The sequence below is a fragment of the Mustelus asterias genome, chromosome 15 (genome assembly GCF_964213995.1).
Source record: "Mustelus asterias chromosome 15, sMusAst1.hap1.1, whole genome shotgun sequence".
NCBI classification, from domain to species: Eukaryota; Metazoa; Chordata; class Chondrichthyes; order Carcharhiniformes; family Triakidae; genus Mustelus; species Mustelus asterias.
In genome coordinates this window covers 12,650,584-12,668,512 of record NC_135815.1, presented here as the reverse complement: position 1 = coordinate 12,668,512, position 17,929 = coordinate 12,650,584, and the positions used below count along the sequence as shown (strand labels likewise).

Sequence of the window (17,929 nt, the reverse complement as noted above, 5' to 3'; positions counted from 1 at the left end):
CCAGGGAGAGGCGAAAACCCAGAGTGAAAAACCCCAGGGCCAATATGGGGAAAAAAATCTGGGAAATTCCTCTCCGACCCCCTGAGGCGATCGAAACGAGTCCAGGAGATCACAATGGCCCTGATCGGGAAATGCTTCCCAACCCTAGTCATTTCCACTTCCACGAACACCATATGAATTCCCTGCCCCCGAGACAGGTTCCCAACTATCCGCAGTCTCGCTCTGTACTGGCACCAGCAAGATGATCATAGAATGAGCACGGTATGGGCACGGTAACTGATTTCCCTCTTATCTTCAATCTCTCGGGATTCTTGTTGACAATAGTTGCATCTATTTTTGATGTTTTGACTACGATCAACTACTTCACCATGAACTTCAAACCTGTGACTTTCCTGTTTTATTCTTGAACCTACACTGAAGACCAAGGGAATACCTAAGGTAATGTCAAGATGTTGGGTCCCATTCAACAACCTACTGGTAGCTTCTCCCTTGTAGGAACAATCTTAAGACAAATGGACCCCTCTATCCGGCACAGTGGTTAGCACTGCTGCCTCAAGCGTCAGGGACATAGGTTCAATTCCGGCCTCGGTCACTGTCTGTGTGGAGTTTGCACGTTCCCCTCGTGTCTGCGTGGGTTTCCTCCGGGTGCTCCAGTTTCCTCCCACAGTCCAAAGATGTGCGGGTTAGGTTGATTGGCCATGCTAAATTGACCCTAGTGTCAGGGGATTAGCAGGGTAAATATGTAGGGTTACAGGAATAGGGCCTGGTGGGATTGTGGTCGATGCAGACTGGATGGGCCAAATGACCTCCTTCTGTACTGTAGGGATTCTATGATTCTCACCTGCTCTGTACACTCTAATGGTTCATTTCAGAAACACCTTTTCTTCTGCAAACCAAATTATAATAAAGTCAGTAATGGTGTTCTTAACTGTGCATGCACTCAATTATTTTTAACTGTTGATCCATTTTTCTCACCACGTCCTGCATTGTCATTGCAACTTTTAAAATTGTTCCAGTGGGAAGCACAAGATCTTCCTGCCTGCAGAATTCCTTTTGATCTGTGTCTTTGAACCCAGTTTACGAGACTAATACCTGGAATGAGGAAAGGTTAGACAGGCTGAGCTAGTTTCCACTGGAGTTTAGGAGAGTGAGGGGTGACATGATCGAAGCATGCAAGATCCTGAACGGTCTTGACAAGGTGGACGCGGAAAGGGCGTTTCCTCTTGTGGGGTGAGTCCAGAACTAGGGGGCACTGTTCTAAAACTAAGGGTCACCCCTTTAGGACAGAGGTGAAGAGGCATGTTTCTCTCTGCGACTCTGCCTCAGACAGCGGTGGAAACGGGGTCACTGAACATTTTGAAGACAGAGATAGATAGATTCTTGGGCAAGAGAATCAAAAGTTATTGGAGGTAGATGGGAATGTGGAATTTAAAACACAAGCAGATCAACAGAGCAGGCTCAAGGGGCCAGATTGCCTACTTCTGCTCCTATTTCATACGTTCATATATCTTCACATGTTAAGTACTGTGAACTGTTTGACTATAAATCTAACAATTAAGTAAAGCAGTCACTGGGATTTCTACCTGAGGCTGGAGGGAGACTTTGATTTGATTTCATTTGATTTATTATTGTCACATGTATTGGTATACAGTGAAAAGTATTGTTTCTTGCGTGTTATACAGACAAAACGTACCATTCATAGAAAAGGAAAGGAGAGAGTGCAGAATGTAGTGTTACAGTCATAGCTAGGGTGTAGAAAAAGATCAACTTAATGCAAGGTAGGTCCATTCAGGCAGCAGGGAAGAAGCTGTTCTTGAGTCGTTTGGTACGTGTCCTCAGACTTTGGTATCTTTTTCCCGACAGAAGAAGGTGGAAGAGAGTATGTCCGGGGTGCGTGGAGTCCTTAATTATGCTGGCTGCTTTGCCGAGGAAGCGGGAAGTGTAGACAGAGTCAATGGATGGGAGGCTGGTTTGCGTGATGGACTGGGCTACACTCACGACCTTTTGTAGTTTCCTGCGGTCTTGGGCAGAGCAGGAGCCATACCAAGCTGTGACACAACTAGCAAGAATGCTTTCTATGATGCATCTGTCAAAGTTGGTGAGAGTTATAGTGGACATACCAAACTTCCTTAGTCTTCTGAGAAAGTTGGTGGGCTTTGTAACGATAGTGTCAGCATGGGACGGTAAGAACAAGGATGTTGGTTGGCAAATGGAGAAGCAGTAAACACGAAGCTCGGGGATGGTGGTTGCTAATCACGAAACCTACGAGGATGGGCAGAAACTGTGCCTTTGAATGAAAACTCCATTTCCACTTCCTAGTTTAAAGGTCGGAAAGACAATCATTTACACTGTGGGGAGAGGGAGGATACTGAGGCATGTACAGAATGAAGGAAGTTACTCCACATTGATTGTAATCGTAAGCTGTGAATATGGTTATGAGTGGAGAAATTCACAGATGAGAATGAATGGAGTGGTGATGTGTACAGGAAACACCCAAGTTAGTAGGAGAAGAATCCATCGCCATGTGATGGAAATAAATTGGAGACTCTATCATTGTTATACACCGCTCTGGACTACAACATACACGTAAAAGTGTATGTTACCCACAGCAACTCGGACTCCTTGAGGAGGGATGCTGCTGGTTGGCCTGATCAGACTGGTGACAGTAGCATGGGGCTTAATCCCTGTTTGGGCTTAGGACCTGCCTCCTTGCCCTACCCATTTGACGTTATAATTCCAACTTGCCTTTGGGCAGAGAATTTGGGGAGAAGAGAGAGGTTGCAAAATGCTTGTTGAAACCTGGCTCTGATTTGCAGTAAAACGCAGTTAAGTTTACAAAAGCTGGAATATATCGGAGCAGATAGATATTATAAACTGTGCCCATTACTCCACAAATAATACAATAGAATTGGAGCTCATGAGAAGCCTGGCTTCCCGTGAGCAGAGAGAAGCTGATGGCTGAATGTGGCTTGTCACCATCTGTGCCTGTTACTGTTTTCTGGATTCCTGTTTGTAAACCGGCATCAAAGAACCTGCATTTATATATCCCCTTTCACGACCTTGGACCGTTCCAAAGTGTGTCTGAGCTAATCAAGTATTTCTGAAGGGTAGCCGTTTGTGTTACAGTGCAGGGAAACACAGCAGCCAATTAGCCCATGGCAAAGTCCCAGGAAGAGTTTGGAGAGTCGAATCAGGCGAACTGTCTTGGTGATATTGGCCGAGGGCTAAACGTTGGCCAAGACACCGGGGAGAATGACCCTGCTCATAGAATAACGCCACCATCCAAAGATGTGCAGATTAGGTTGATTGGCCATGCTAGATTAACCCTTAGTGTTGTGGGAATTAGGGTAAATACAGGGATAGGGCCTGGGTGGAATTGTTGTCCATGCAGACTCAATGGGTCAACTGGCCTCCTTCTGCACTGTGGGGATTCTATGATTCTACGATTATCTTGAACATCCGATTAAGAGGGCAGATGGGGGACTTGGTTTCATCTTGTACCTCCAACCGTGCAGCACTCCCTCACTGCTGCATTGACGCGTCTGCCCGAACTGTGCTCAGGTCTCTGAAGTGAAACTTGAATGCACAATCTTCCAATTTCAAAGGTGCCACCTGCTGCCTAATGGCTGGCAGCTCTTGTCTATAATGATGTTGAGTTGTAAGCGTAGCCTTAATTATCCTTTTCGTGTCGATGTAACCCTACCTATTCTCTGAAATTGTTTTTTTGTCCCACAGTTTAATAGTGTTTCATTTATTAATGATGTTCTCCAGTTCCATCGGTGTAAATTAATCAAATCCAGTTGCCTCCAGCTACAGAATATTCTGTAGTCAAATTCTGTAAATATACATGAATGGTGGCATCAGCAGTTTGAAATGTATAGGAAATAATTGCAAGATGGCTGGGAAGGAAATTGTTCAAAGGAGTAATCTTGAATTTCTGTGTTGTGTTGTCCCATCGCAGAACAATCTCAAAAGCATCTCACCAACAAGGAGTTGTTTTGAACAGTCGTTTTGTTGACACAAGACGCTCTTTTGAAGAGGGAAAAACTGCTTTTCATTTGCTTGTCTGTTTAAGAACAAAGAACAAAGAAAACTACAGCATAGGAACAGGCCCTTCGGCCCTCCAAGCCTGCACCGACTATGCTGCCCGCCTTAACTAAAACCCCCTACCCTTCTGGGTACTATATCCCTCTAGTCCCATCCTATTCATGTATTTGTCAAGCCGTCCCTTAAAAGCCACTACCGTATCCGCTTCCACTACCTCCCCCGGCAGCGAGTTCCAGGCACCCACCACCCTCTGTGTAAAAAAACTTGCCTCGTACATCTCCTTTAAACCTTGCCCCTCGCACCTTAAACCTGTGCCCCTAGGAAAAAGCTTCTGACTATCCACTCTGTCCATGCCTCTCATAATCTTGTAGACTTCTATCAGGTCTCCCCTCAACCTCCATCGTTCCAGTGAGAACAAACCAAGTTTCTCCAACCTCTCCTCATAGTTAATGCCCTCCAGGCACCATCCTGGTAAATCTTTTCTGTACCCTCTCCAAAGCCTCCACATCCTTCTGGTAGTGTGGCGACCAGAATTGAACACTATGTTCCAAGTGCGGTTTACTTTAAGCCAGTTGTTGCAAAGACACTTCCTGGAATGTTGGTGCAAAGGGGAGAAGTCCTGGTCTAGTTGTGCTGAGACCACACCGTGTTTTGGTCTCCTTATTTTAAGGAGTGATGTACTCAAATCAGTTCAGAGATGGTTGATGAGGCTGATTCCTGGGGTGGAGATATTGCTTTATGAGGAAAGGTTGAGCAGGTTGGGCCGGTACTCATTGGAGTTTAGTAGAATGAGAGATGATTTTATTGGAACATCACATATTGTTCCAGCATCGAAGGAGGCCATTTGGCCCATCGTGTCTGCACCGGCTCTCCAAATGAGCATCATGACTTACTACCATTCCCCTGTCTTTTCCCTATACCCCTGCACATTGTTCGTATTCAAATAACCATTTAAAGCCTTCTTGAATGCCTCGATTGAACCTGCCTCTGTCACACTTCCAGACAGTGCATTCCAGACCCCAACCACTCGCTGTGTGGAAACGTTTTTTTCTCCCATCACTTTTGCTTCTTTTGCAAATCACTTAAAATCTGTGCCTTCTTGTTCTCGATCCTTTTACGAGTGGGAACAGTTTCTCCCTCTCTACTCTGTCCAGCCCACTCATGATTTTGAACATCTCTATCAGACCTCCTCTTGGCCTTTTTCTCTCCATGGAGAACAGTTCCAATGTCTCCCAATCTATCCTTATCATTGAGGTTTCTCATCCCTGGAACCATTCTTGTAAACCTCTTCTGTACTCTGTCCGAAAGATGTGCTGGTTAGGTTAATTGGCCATGCTAAATTCTCCCTCAGTGTTACCCGAACAGGCGCCAGAGTGTGGCGACTAGGGGATTTTCACAGTAACTTCATTGCAGTGTTATGTAAGCCTACTTGTGACACGAATAAATAAACTTTAAAAACTGTACTCTCTCCAATGTGTTCACATCCTTCCTATAGTGTGGCACCCAGAACTGTAGACAATATTCCAGCTGAGGTCCAACTAGTGTCTTGTGTAAGTTCAGCATAACCTCTTTGCTCTTGTACTCTATGCCCCTGTTAATGAAGCCCAGAATACTTTATGATTTATTAACTCTGGTCTCCACCTGTCCTGTCACTTTCAATGATCTTTGCACATAGACACCCATAAGATTCTGATGGGGTTTGGCAGGCTGGGTGCTGAGAGGGTAATTCCCCTCATTGGGGAATCTATAACCAGGGGGCACAGCTTAAAAAGAAGGGATTTCTCATTGCACACATAGATAAGGGGGAATATCAGAGGGTTGTAAATCTTTGAAATTCTCTACCCCAGAGCTAGGACATTGAATATGTTCAACGCTGTCTCCGACTGGTGCTTTCCTGATGAGGAATTCGAGGGATTATGGGAAATGGGCAGAAAACTGGAGTTGAGGTCATTCTCCGATCAGCCATGATCTTATTGAATGGCGGAGTAGGTTTGAGGGGCCGAATGGCCTATTTTTTATGTTCTTGTAATCCTTTACTTGTCATGACACGTTCCTGAAAGGGCTGTGATATAAGCGTCAAGCAGAAGTACAAGCCTGTAGGCGGCTATTCCAGAGAACGCATTGGAAAATCTGGCTCCTCTATTCGTTAGAACAATACGGGTCCCGGGATGATGTCGATTGGTGCAGCGTGGGAGCAGGCCATTCATCCCCTCGAGTCTGTGTTGGCTCTTGTGAGGGGCAGTCCAGTTCATCCGCCTCCCCTCGCTTCCTATCCCGGCTAATTTTGTTTTCTCTTTAAAGTTAAAATTTTTTGAAAGCTACTAATGAATCTGCGTTCACCATTCAGGCAGCGAGTTCCAAATGTGGTGGAATTTAATGGAAGGGTTGGACAGGGTCAATAGATGTAGCTCATTTTCCGCCATCGAGAGATCTAATATGAAGGGTCATAGATACAACATTAAATGAGAGAGAGTGAGAGCTGGGCAGGGGGAAATGGTGAGCGGTGATGCCTTGGAACCCAGTTTCGCAGTTAGTGACTGACAAAGTAAATGTTCTGGATTAGATTTGATTGGTGGATGAGACGGTATGGGAAAGGGTGGATAATTGTGCGTGGGGAGGGTAACACTGACTGGTTGGGCCGAATGGCCTGTTTTTGTGTTGCAATCCTTGTCCGCATGGTGGCGTATGGTCATGTCACTGGATTAGTAATACAGAAACCCAGACTAATTCACTGGGAACATGGGTTCAAATCCCAAAAATCTGGAATTGATAGCTCGTCTCAGTGATGGTGACCATGAAACTATCATCAATTGTCGTAAAATCCCATCCGGCTCACTAATGTCCTTTAGGGAAAGAAATCTGCCATCCTTACCTGGTCTGGCCTACATGTAACTCCAGATCCACAGTAATGTGGTTGGACTTTTAACTGTTCTCTGAAATGGCCTAGCAAGCTGCTCAGTTAGTTGAAGGGCAATTAGGATGAGCAATAAATACTGTTCTCGCCAGCGACATCTACATAAGTGAAAGAATAAAGAAAAAAGATGCGGCAAGTCCTGGACAACATTCAGGTTTGGGCTGATAAGTGTCAAGTTGCATTCGTACCTCACAAATGCCAGGCAGTGACCATCTCCAACAAGAGAGGATCTAACCATCGCCCCTTGACATTCAATGGCATTACCATCACTGAATCCCCCACTATCAACATCCTGGGGGTTACTATTGACCAGAAACTGAACTGGACCAGTCAACTGTGCAGAGAAGGTTCACAAGGATGTTGCCAGGACTTGAGAAGCTGAGTTACAGAAAGAGATTGAATAGGTTGGGATTTTATTCCCTGGAGCGTAGAAGATTGAGGGGAGATTTGATAGAGGTGTATAAGATTTTGATGGGTATAGATAGAGTGAATGCAAGCAGGCTTTTTCCGCTGAGGCTAGGGGAGAAAAAAACCAGAGGGCATGGGTTAAGGGTGAAAGGAGAAAAGTTTAAAGGGAATATTAGGGGGGGCTTCTTCACGCAGAGAGTGGTGGGAGTGTGGAATGAGCTGCCGGATAAAGTGGTAAATGCACTTAAATTAACATTTAAGAAAAACTTGGACGGGTTCATGGATGAGAGGGGTGTGGAGGGATATGGTCCAAGTGCAGGTCAGTGGGACTAGGCAAAAATGGTTCGGCACGGACAAGAAGGGCCAAAAGGCCTGTTTCTGAGCTGTAATTTTCTATGGTTCTATGGTTCTAACTAAATACAAAAACAGGTCAGAGACGAGGAATCCTGAATAACTCACTTCCTGACCCCCCAAAGTCTGTCCATCATCTGCAAGGCACAAGTCAGGAGTGTGCTGGTATACACTCCACTTGCCTGGATGAGTGCATCCTCTTTGACACTTGAGGAGCTGGACAACATCCAGCGCAAAGCAGCTCTGCTTGATTGCACCCCATCTACCACCGTCAAATCCCCTCCCACCACCACAACACACAGTGGCAGCCGTGTGTACCATTTACAAGGTGCATTGCAGGAACTCACCAATGCTCCTTCAATAGTACCTTCCAAACCCATGATCTCTACCAACTAGAAGGTAAAGAGCAGCAGACACATGGAAACACCATCTTCCTCTCCAAGTCACTCACCACCCTGACTTGGAAATATATCGGCCATTCCGTCACTGTCACTGGGTCAAAATCCTGGAATTCCCTCCCAAACAGCACCGTGGCTGTACCTACACCACATGGACTGCAGCTGTTCAAGAAGACCGCTCACCACCACTGTCTCTAGGGCAACTAGGGTTGAACAACAAATGCTGGCCTAGTCAGTGACGCCCACTTCCCATGGAAGAATAGTAATAAAATGTTTCCAGAGCTCATAGATCATGGAGGTTTACAGCATGGATTCAGGCCCTTCGGCCCAACTTGTCCATGCCACCTTTTTTTTAAACTACTAAGTTAGTCCCAATTGCCCGCATTTGGCCCATATCCCCCTATACCCATCTTGCCTACGCAACTATCTAAATGCTTTTTAAAAGACAAAATTGTACCTGCCTCTACTGCTACCTCTGGCAGCTTGTTCTAGACACTCACCGCCCTCTGTGTGAAAAGATTGCCCCTCTGGACCCTTTTGTAGCTCTGCCCTCTCACCTTAAACCCATGCCCTCTAGTTTTAGATTCCTCTGTTTCTTCAGAAGGAACTCTTCAAAATGTAGCTAATTAAAATACAACAAAACTTACTCCAACTTATAAATCAAAGAAAAGGTTTAATAAAGAAACATCATGACTCAAAACTTGGAGCCTCGCCCTGGACCGCTCCAAGCCCCCCACAATTCTACATAGTTCCTTATTTATAGTGAATCAGCTGGTTAGCTGACTATTACATCACTCTGTGATTGGTTTCATGTTTTACTGGGACAGTTGACTCTTACATCTTGTTCCCACTGGTCACATTACATCTAATCAAAGTTGTCACCGATTACATTCTAACATCCCCTATCTTTGGGAAAAGATGTTGACTACATAGCTGATCTATGCCCCTCATTATTTTATAATGTGGAGATGCCGGCGTTGGACTGGGGTAGGCGCAGTGAGAAGTCTGACAACACCAGGTTAAAATCCAACGGGTTTATTTGGTAGCGCCAAATTGACAGTGCCACCAAATAAACCTGTTGGACTTTAACCTGGTGTTGTGAGACTCCTTACTGTCATTATTTTATAGACCTTTATAAGATCACCCCTGAGCCTCCTACTCTTCAGGGAAAGAAGTCCCAGTTTATCCAGCCTCTCCTTGTAACTCAAACCATCAAGTCCTGGTAGCTGCTGGTTTGGATCCTTCCACACAGGGAAGGAAGCAGGGCGCACTCACCTCCTGAGCTCGGTAGTTTACCAGTGCTCATCCACCAGTCCCTTGTTTATTAGTTTAGCCACACAAGGACATTTACTCACATGATTTACTCCTTGGCCACTGGCCTCTGTCTTGTCTAAAGAAAAACAAATTGCACCAATTGTCACCGCAGATCTTTGAAGGAAGCGAATGCCTGTTCATGCTGCAGTTTGATTGATCATTCACCCTGAGAGTTGCTGTCCAGTTTTACAAACAGATGAGTGGCAGGAGATTCTTGTACTTTATTTACCTGCCAAAGCTGCAAAGATATATGCTTGTGGCCGCTTCAAATGGAATTGGGGAGTAGATGTGTCTAGACAGAACAGCTGCCGCGAAGCCTACTTTTTCATTGTGGTTGACAATCAGTTTGGTTCATTCCTCCCCAGATATCAAAGAGATGAGTGACGAAATGAAAGGGAGCCTTGGGCAACTTATAGTCATGCTGCAATTTTATATCAAAGAGGAAATTCACAACACATCCCAGCTGCCTCCTGGCTTAAATCTCCTTCACCTCTTCGGTCAAGTAAGTCCGCTTTTCTTTTAGAACTCACTGGCGTGAGGGTTGAAATGCTATTCGACTGGGAGAGGCCGTTCTCCGTTGATTGACCCTCTGAGTTACAGGTCCCGAGGTCGTCGTGCGGCCTGCTGCGTGTTTGCCGGATTGGTGGTGAGGGTGGGGGGGGAGAGGGATTGTGGGGTTTCTGAAAGTACTGTAACTGTGCACAACTCGGAGGTCCTGCCCCGAGAACGCGGCACTCTGTGCAGATGTACATCATGTGACGCTACAAAGCAAATGGAAGCTGAAAGAACTCACCTGGCTCCGATTAGCTTCATTTCTGTTGAAGGAAAATTATTCGAGGGGCAGATATTTCTCTTCAGTTGACGTATGAATTATCCCAGTGAGCTGCCAGCGAGTTACAGCCCAGTCCAGTCTCTGTTTTCAGAGGAAAACATTCATGAGTCGAGTGTCATTCGTGGATTTCGTGGTCCTCGCAGAAGCTCGAGGCGATTCAGCGGAGCAATTGGGTGCGAGTTTGATGGAATAGTTCGGGTGCGTATCGTCCCATGAAGGGGAACGTTAGGAGAAACAAGCCCAGAGCTTCCTGGGTGGCAGAAGTGATAGAGGTTAAAATGTGACGGGTGGATAATAAAACCGACAACCGAGGCTGAATTTCAGAAGGGAATTCAAAAGGCAAATAAGTGAAGTAAAGAGAGAGTATGAGAAGAGACTGGCAGCTAACATAATGAGAGGTTTATAGTGGAGTTCCCCAGGGACTCGTGTCAGGATCGTTCTGTTCCTGGGGTATATATTAATGACCTAAACCTTGGTGCGCTGAGCACAATTTCAAAATTTGCGTACGCTACAAAACTTGGCAGCATTGTGAATCAGGAGGATTCCAAAGAATTTCAAAGGGACATAGGTTGTTGGCATGGGCAGACAAGTGGCAGATGAAATTTATCCCAGAGAAGTATGGAGTGATTCCTTTTGGTTGGAAGAATGCAGAGCAACAATATAAAAATAAAGGGTACAATTCCCGAGGAATAGTGGGCTCTGGGTGGATATGTGAATAAATCATTGAAGATGGCATTGTTAGCGCGGTTAATAAAACATAAGGCATCCTGGGCTTTATTAATAAAGGCATATAGGATACAAAAGTAAGGATCTTGTGTCAAACCTGTGGGAAACACGAGTTTGGCCCCAACTAGAGCATTGTGTTCAGTCCTTGGCACCAGGTCTCGGGAATGATATGAAGGCAGAAGACAGAGGACAGGAAAGATTCATGAGAATTGTTCCAGGGTTGAGGAATTTCAGTTACTTCGAAAGATTGGAGAATGTGGACTTTCTGCTAAAGAGAACGGTGAGGGGAGATTTGATAGAGATGTTCAAAATTAAGAGGGAATCTGGACAGAGTAGATAGGAAGAGGCTGTTCCCGTTGGTGGAAGGACAAGTGGACACAGATTTAAGATACTTGGCAAAAGTAGCGATGGTGGCGTGAGGAAGATCTTTTGTAGGCATTCAGTGGTTGGCATCTGGAATGCACTGCCCGAGTGTGTGGTGAGGGCAGGTTCAATCGAGGTCTTCAAAAGGGAATTAAATCCTTTATCTGAAGAGAGAATAATAACGAGGGGAAGTTGGGAAGTGGCACGAGGTGAATTGCCCCTTCCCTTGCTGACAATTCTGACACTCCAAAGTCTTTCAGTTGTAGCTGTTGTGAACCTCCCCCATCCCCAGCGCTGCCTCTCGCCCGCACCATCAGTTCAGAGAAATGTTCCTGATTGACACATTCACTCACTCCTCCAAGCTGTAGTTGCTGGCGGATCAGTGAAAGGGGAACTTACACGACACAGAAGCAAGCTGGGTGTCATGCTAGCGAGTGGTATGTGGGGCGGTATGGGGGGTGGGTGTGGGTAGGGGGTGATGACAAGCACCGTGACTCTTCCCACTTAGTTCTGGATGGCAGAAGGCGGATCCATGCTGGGTAGTTTGAAACATGCTGAGCCAGCGGCAGGGAGCTTGCCAGTAATCTGCGGTAAGTTGTTGATTGTACTTCAACATCATAATTGGGGATCCCTCAATGTTGGCTTGTCACAACCTGTGCACAACCCAGTCAATGCACATGGTGTGTCCTTTTGCATGTTAATCCGTACAGTAAATATCAAGCACATAGAAACACCACATGTGTTGATTACTAATTTGTTCTACTTAGATACTCTTAATAGTAATGATTTTCTGAACATTAGACCCTCGGCAGACAGTATAAACCCTGATATATTCACTTTAGTCGAGACTGTCATGTTTATATCTTAATTATCAATTTATTATGCTCTCTGGAAATACAGAACTCTGTTTCAGTTTGGAAGAACCCATTCAGATATCAGGTGAAATGTTTGGAATTGTGTAGTGGGATGGAACGCTATATCATGCTCGCTTCTTCTGTGCATCGCAGTATCCAAGCACGTCTACACATTCCCTGTACAGTCACTGAGACAGGAAGAGAAATTGTTTGAATGTACTGATGTCAATTGGGAGATTGCTGCCTTAGGACTGAATTTAACCTTTGTATCAAGTGGTCAATGTGTTTTATGTTGTGTGGGTGAGAGGGGGGTGCGATTGACAATTAATATAATTCTCAGTAACTCCATGCTTGAAAATCTTTAGACATGTGTGCACACAGATGCATGTGTGTGTACATATGTGTGTGGGTTTTCTTGCATGCCTGTGTTACAAGATGTACCTTTGTATCGTGGGTGGGATTATCCGGCCGCACTCAACCCAAAGCTGGAAAAGCCCGCCCGACATCAACGGACCTTTGCATAGTCTGTCCTCCTCCCGCCCGCTACGAGTCCCATGGTGGGCGGGACAGGAAAAGTCCCCCCCCCCCCCCTTATGTCTACGCAGATGTCCTGTCAACTTTTCCATGACACTCAGGTTTATTATAGAAATTGGCTATGTAAACATGTCACACTGAATGACAAAGTTCCCCTAGTGGAAGAATGTGCAATATCACCAGCAACAGGAGGACAGTATACTCCAAACCCATCTCCAATCTTGGGTTTGGTCATGTTAGAGGAGCGCCGCTCTGATTTGAGCTGCTCTCAGTCTCTCTGCACTTCAGACAAGAGGCCTTGCGTGATGATAAAAGCAAATTTAGGGCGGCATGGTGGCACAGTGGTTAGCACTGCTGCCTCACAGCGCCAGGGACCCGGGTTCAATTCCAGCCTTGGGTGACTGTGTGGAGTTTGCACGTTCTCCCCCTGTCTGCATGGGTTTCCTTCCACACTCCAAAGATGTGTAAGCCATGCTAAATTACCCTTCAGTGTCCCAAGTTGTGTAAATTAGGGCGCTTAGTGGGGTAAATACGTGGGATTAGAGGGATAGGGCCTGGATAAGATGCATTGTCGGAGAGTCGGTGCAGACTCGATGGGCCGAATGGCCTCTTTCTGCACTGTAAGGATTCTATGAATTATTGCGGAATCTGAAATAAACACAGAATACGCTGGAATATCTCAGCAGATCTGACAGCATCCGCGGAAAGAGAACAGAGCCAATGTTTTGAGTCTGAGTGACGCCTGGCCTCTGCACAATGCGCTGACATTGTCCTGTTGCTGTCAGCTCATCAATAAGTAAAAGCTCTCAAAATCTGCTGAGCGCTCTGCACCATTTTACATCCTGACATTTGTCACCCCCCCCCCCCCCCCCCCACCCCCACCCTGGGCCCCCACCCCGTGTGCACTGGGAAGGAGGTGCAGAAATGGGTTAAAGACACTTGCACGGATTGAGTTGACGGGAATTTCTGGAAATCCGGGGGTTCTGATAACAACCGATTACAAATAGCATTTGCATTCATCTCAGTTCACTCACTGATGATGGGAGAGTGTCCTCTTTCTCTTGGTTTACCTTGGAAATAATGTGAAGGTTAAATTTATACCGGACGTCCCCAGTTTACATCGGATCCGCTTATGCACTTGATGAAGAGCAGTGAAATGGACCAGCCCTCCATTTAACCCACTAAAGCGTCAGCAAAGAATCAAGGGATACGGGGTAGGTGGGGAAAAATGGCATTGAGGTAGACGATGATACGGGAGAATGGCGGAGCAGTGTTGAGGCCGGAGATGGCCTTCTCCGGCTGTGTTCCTATTCCAGGTTGTAAATCCTTAAAGGTGCCATGCTGATGTAATCCGACGGTGTGGATTGATGAATCAGTGGTCTGTGTGTGGTTGGCATTTTAATTTCCATATCCCTTGAGGTGCATGTTCCTCAGCCCGCTATTATAAACGGTGAGTTCGGAGCAGCGTCCCTCCTTTCCTGCTGGCGCTGAGGTTTTTCTTTCGCTAACCAGCTGACAGAGGAAGTCATAGAGAAGTCATAGAATCCCTACAGTGCAGAAGGAGGCCATTCGGCCTTTCAAGTCTGTACTGATCACAATCCCATCCAGGCCCTATTCCCATAACCCCGCACATTTACCCTGCTAATCCTGTTGACACTAAGGGGCAATTTATCATGGCTAATCCACGTAACCTGCACATCTTTGGACTGTGGGAGGAAACCGGAGCACCCGGAGGAAACCCACGCAGACATGGGGTGAACATACAAACTCCACACAGACAGTGACCCAAGCCTGGGATCGAACCCGGGTCCCTGGCGCTGTGAGGCAGCAGTGCTAACCACTGTGCCGCCCAAAGAAAGAAGAAAAATCCCGTGCCTCTGTGTATATGTGTGTGTGTGTGTGGTGTTCCAGTCATTTTCAAAGAAAGCAAATATAGATGTCAGATCCATTTATTGCTGCCACGCTGCCAACATCCTGAGGTTATTATGCATGTTGACTCATGACGCAAGCTAAGCTGGGCGATCGCAGGAGATTTGTTTTTCTAAGTCTGGGAGAATACCCCTCTTGTTTTCCTCGAGTCGAATCTAATTTTGGCAGGCTGTTTGTAATTGTCTGCTGTCGAGATAGCTAGTGACCACCTGCTCCTCTCCAACTTGGCACCTGGGCACATGCCTTCCCAGAGGCTGATGGATCTTGGATGTGCTGGACCGGACTTGTCCACAGCCGTTGGCAGTTGTCTGTTCTGCTGGCATCAGTCAGCCGACCAGTCAATAACTCGACTGCTTACTTGTAAACAGATCTGAACAGAACTGCTCTACTTTGGAAAGTATCTGTTGATGAGACCATAATATATAGGAGCAGAATTAGGCCATTCAGCCCATCAAGTCTGCTTCGCCATTCAATCATGGCTGATATGGTTTTCATCCCCAGTCTCCTGCCTTCTCCCTGTAACCCTTGATCCCCTTATTGATCAAGAACCTATCTATCTCTGTCTTAAAGACACTCAATGACCTGGCCTCCACAGCCCTCTGTGGCAATGAGTTCCACATATTCACCACCCTCTGGCTGAAGAAATTCCTCCTCATCTGTGTTTTAAAGGAGCGTCCCTTCACTCTGCCCTCGAGTTCTAGTCTCTCCCACGAGTGGAAACATCCTCTCCATGCCCACTCTATCTAGGCCACTCAGTATTCTGTAAGTTTCAAAGCTCGGCACAACATCGTGGGCCGAAGGGCCTGTTCTGTGCTGTACTGTTCTATGTTCTATGTTCTTAGATTCCCCCCTCATCCTTCTAAACTCCATCGAGTACAGACCCAGTCTCCTCGACCGCTCCTCATTGACAAACCCTTCATTCCTGGGATCATTCTTGTGAACCTCTTCTGGACCCTTTCCAAGGCCAGCACATCCTTCCTTAGGTATGGGGCCCAAAACTGCTCACAATATTCCAAATGTGGTCTGACCAGAGCCTGAGACAGCCTCAGCAGTACATCCCTGCTCTTGTATTCTAGCCCTCTAGAAATGAATGCTAACATTGAGTTTGCCTTCCTACCTGCCAATTGAAACTGTATGTTAACCTTGAGAGTCCTGAACCAGGCAAAAGACTGTATCACTGTTGATACAAAACCATTCACTGACTAATTTAAGCAGTCTTGGTGTTTGATCTTTTGTAGTTTTCCCCATGGCCCGAAATTTGAAAAAAAGCTATTTACCTCTGCTTGTTTTCTGTTCTCTTTGTTTGTTTTAATGGAGGAAGATAAACTGTGTCAGTACGCCAAAAATAACTTCATTAATTTTAAAGTGCTTTGGGGCATCTCAAAGTTTTGAAATGTGCAATATATTTGCAATGTTTTTCTGCTCTGTGTTCACCATACTTTATTTTATTGTCCGTACCTGCTTGTCTCTGATCCTCCTTTTCTTGCTCCTTTTCTTCTCCATCTGCACATGTCCTCTCTTGTCTGGACTTCTTTCCCTTCTCTCTGTACACCTCCTAGTTAAAGGTAAAGTTGCCATAGTCCCAGATGACCGTAGACCTCTCTCCCCTTGAAGGGGGAGAGCTGACTGGTGGTGATTTAACCAGAAGATCACCACACCTCGGGCAAGGTTGAGAAGGTGAGGCCTATCATGAATAACCTCGGCCGATACGGGAATTGAACCCACGCTGTTGCCGTCGTTCTGCATCACAAACCAGCTGTCCAGCCAACTGGGCTAACCGACTCCCCGCCTCTCACACACTAGGGACGGAATTTTACCGGCACGTCTACCCGAGGTTCGTAAGATCCCGCCTGAGGCCAATGGAGAATGCTGTTCTCCGAGCCTCGCCCACTCCCGGAATTGGCATGGGCGTGCCGGTAAAATCCCGGCCTTAATGTCTCTCGCTCTCTCAATCTGCAGGTCTCTTTTTCATGTGCCAGGCATGTTAATGTTGAATTTGGGCTGCCATGGAATATATGCATTAAGCTGATCATTAAACACAACTGTCCCCAACTGGGGAAGGATTAGGGAATAACTGCAGGAATATATCAACCAGTTCACTCTGGGTGTCTGGGAGGAACTGGGTGAGTCTGTGACTTTACTGTTGTACAAATACACTTGTTTTAAGGTACAGGCTAACTTCGTACTCATTCTTCCTCAACATACAATTATTGGGATTAACATGACACACGCGCACACACACACACACACACACACACACACACACACACATGCGCACGCACACACACACGCACATACATATACAGATTTTGATTTGATTTATTATTGTTGCATGTATTGGGATACAGTGAAAAGTATTGTTTCTTGTGCACTATTCAGACAAAACATACTGTTCATAGAGTACATAGAGGAGAAGGAAATCAGAGGGTGCAGAATGTAGTGTGACAGTCATAGCCTGCGTGCAGAGAAAGATCAAGTTAACGTCCTTCACAGTCATCTATCAAACACACCAGATGCTAAACATTGGCATCTTCTCCTCAAAGGACAAACAAGAAACAGTGGTTAGCACTGTTGCCACCATCCCTGGCAAGGTGGTGCAGTGGTTAGCACTGCTGCCTCACAGCGCCAGGGTTCAATTCCGGCCTCATGTGACTATCTGTGTGGAGTTTGCATTTTCTCCCCCTTGTCTGCGTGGGTTTCCTCCGGGTGCTCCGGTTTCCTCCCGCAATCCAAAGATGTGCGGGTTGGGTTGATTGGCCATGCTAAATTGACCCTAGCATCAGGGGGATTAGGAGGGTAGATATGTGGGGTTACGGAGATGGGACCTGGGTGGGATTGTTGTCAGTGCAAACTCGATGGGCCAAATGGCCTCCTTCTGCATTGTAGAGTCTATGATTCTATGCACTTGACAATTTTGAAATAAAATATTTGTCAAGATTCACCAGATTTGAACACAATGGGCGGGGCTTTCCGACCTCGCTCGCCCCAAGGCCCGAAAATCCCACCCGGGATCAACGGACCTTCCCATGGTCCCCCTCTCACCTGCTCCAATCCCTGTGGCAGGCGGGACAGTCCTACATTATAACATGTTACAGTGCCGTAGTTTAATTCGACACTGGCAGATCCAAATTGCAGTTTGCTGACAGAGGGGATAATTAACCATCTTGGCTGAATCTGAATTGTTAAGGAAGAGAGTCAAAGTGATGAAGAAGTGATGAGATGGCAGCCAGCTTCCCTTATTCAGGCTTGCCACTCAAAT

General features: G+C 46.2%; 1 protein-coding gene across 3 annotated transcripts in view; it reads left to right on the top strand.

Moving 5' to 3' along the window:
- Positions 1-17,929, top strand: part of smyd3 (SET and MYND domain containing 3) — a 738,112-nt gene that overhangs the window by 200,679 nt on the left and 519,504 nt on the right. For all 3 annotated transcript variants that reach the window (XM_078229519.1, XM_078229520.1, XM_078229518.1), the window contains exon 5: positions 9,798-9,934. In XM_078229519.1, coding sequence (XP_078085645.1) covers positions 9,798-9,934 — 137 coding nt within the window. The remainder of the gene's footprint in view (positions 1-9,797; positions 9,935-17,929) is intronic.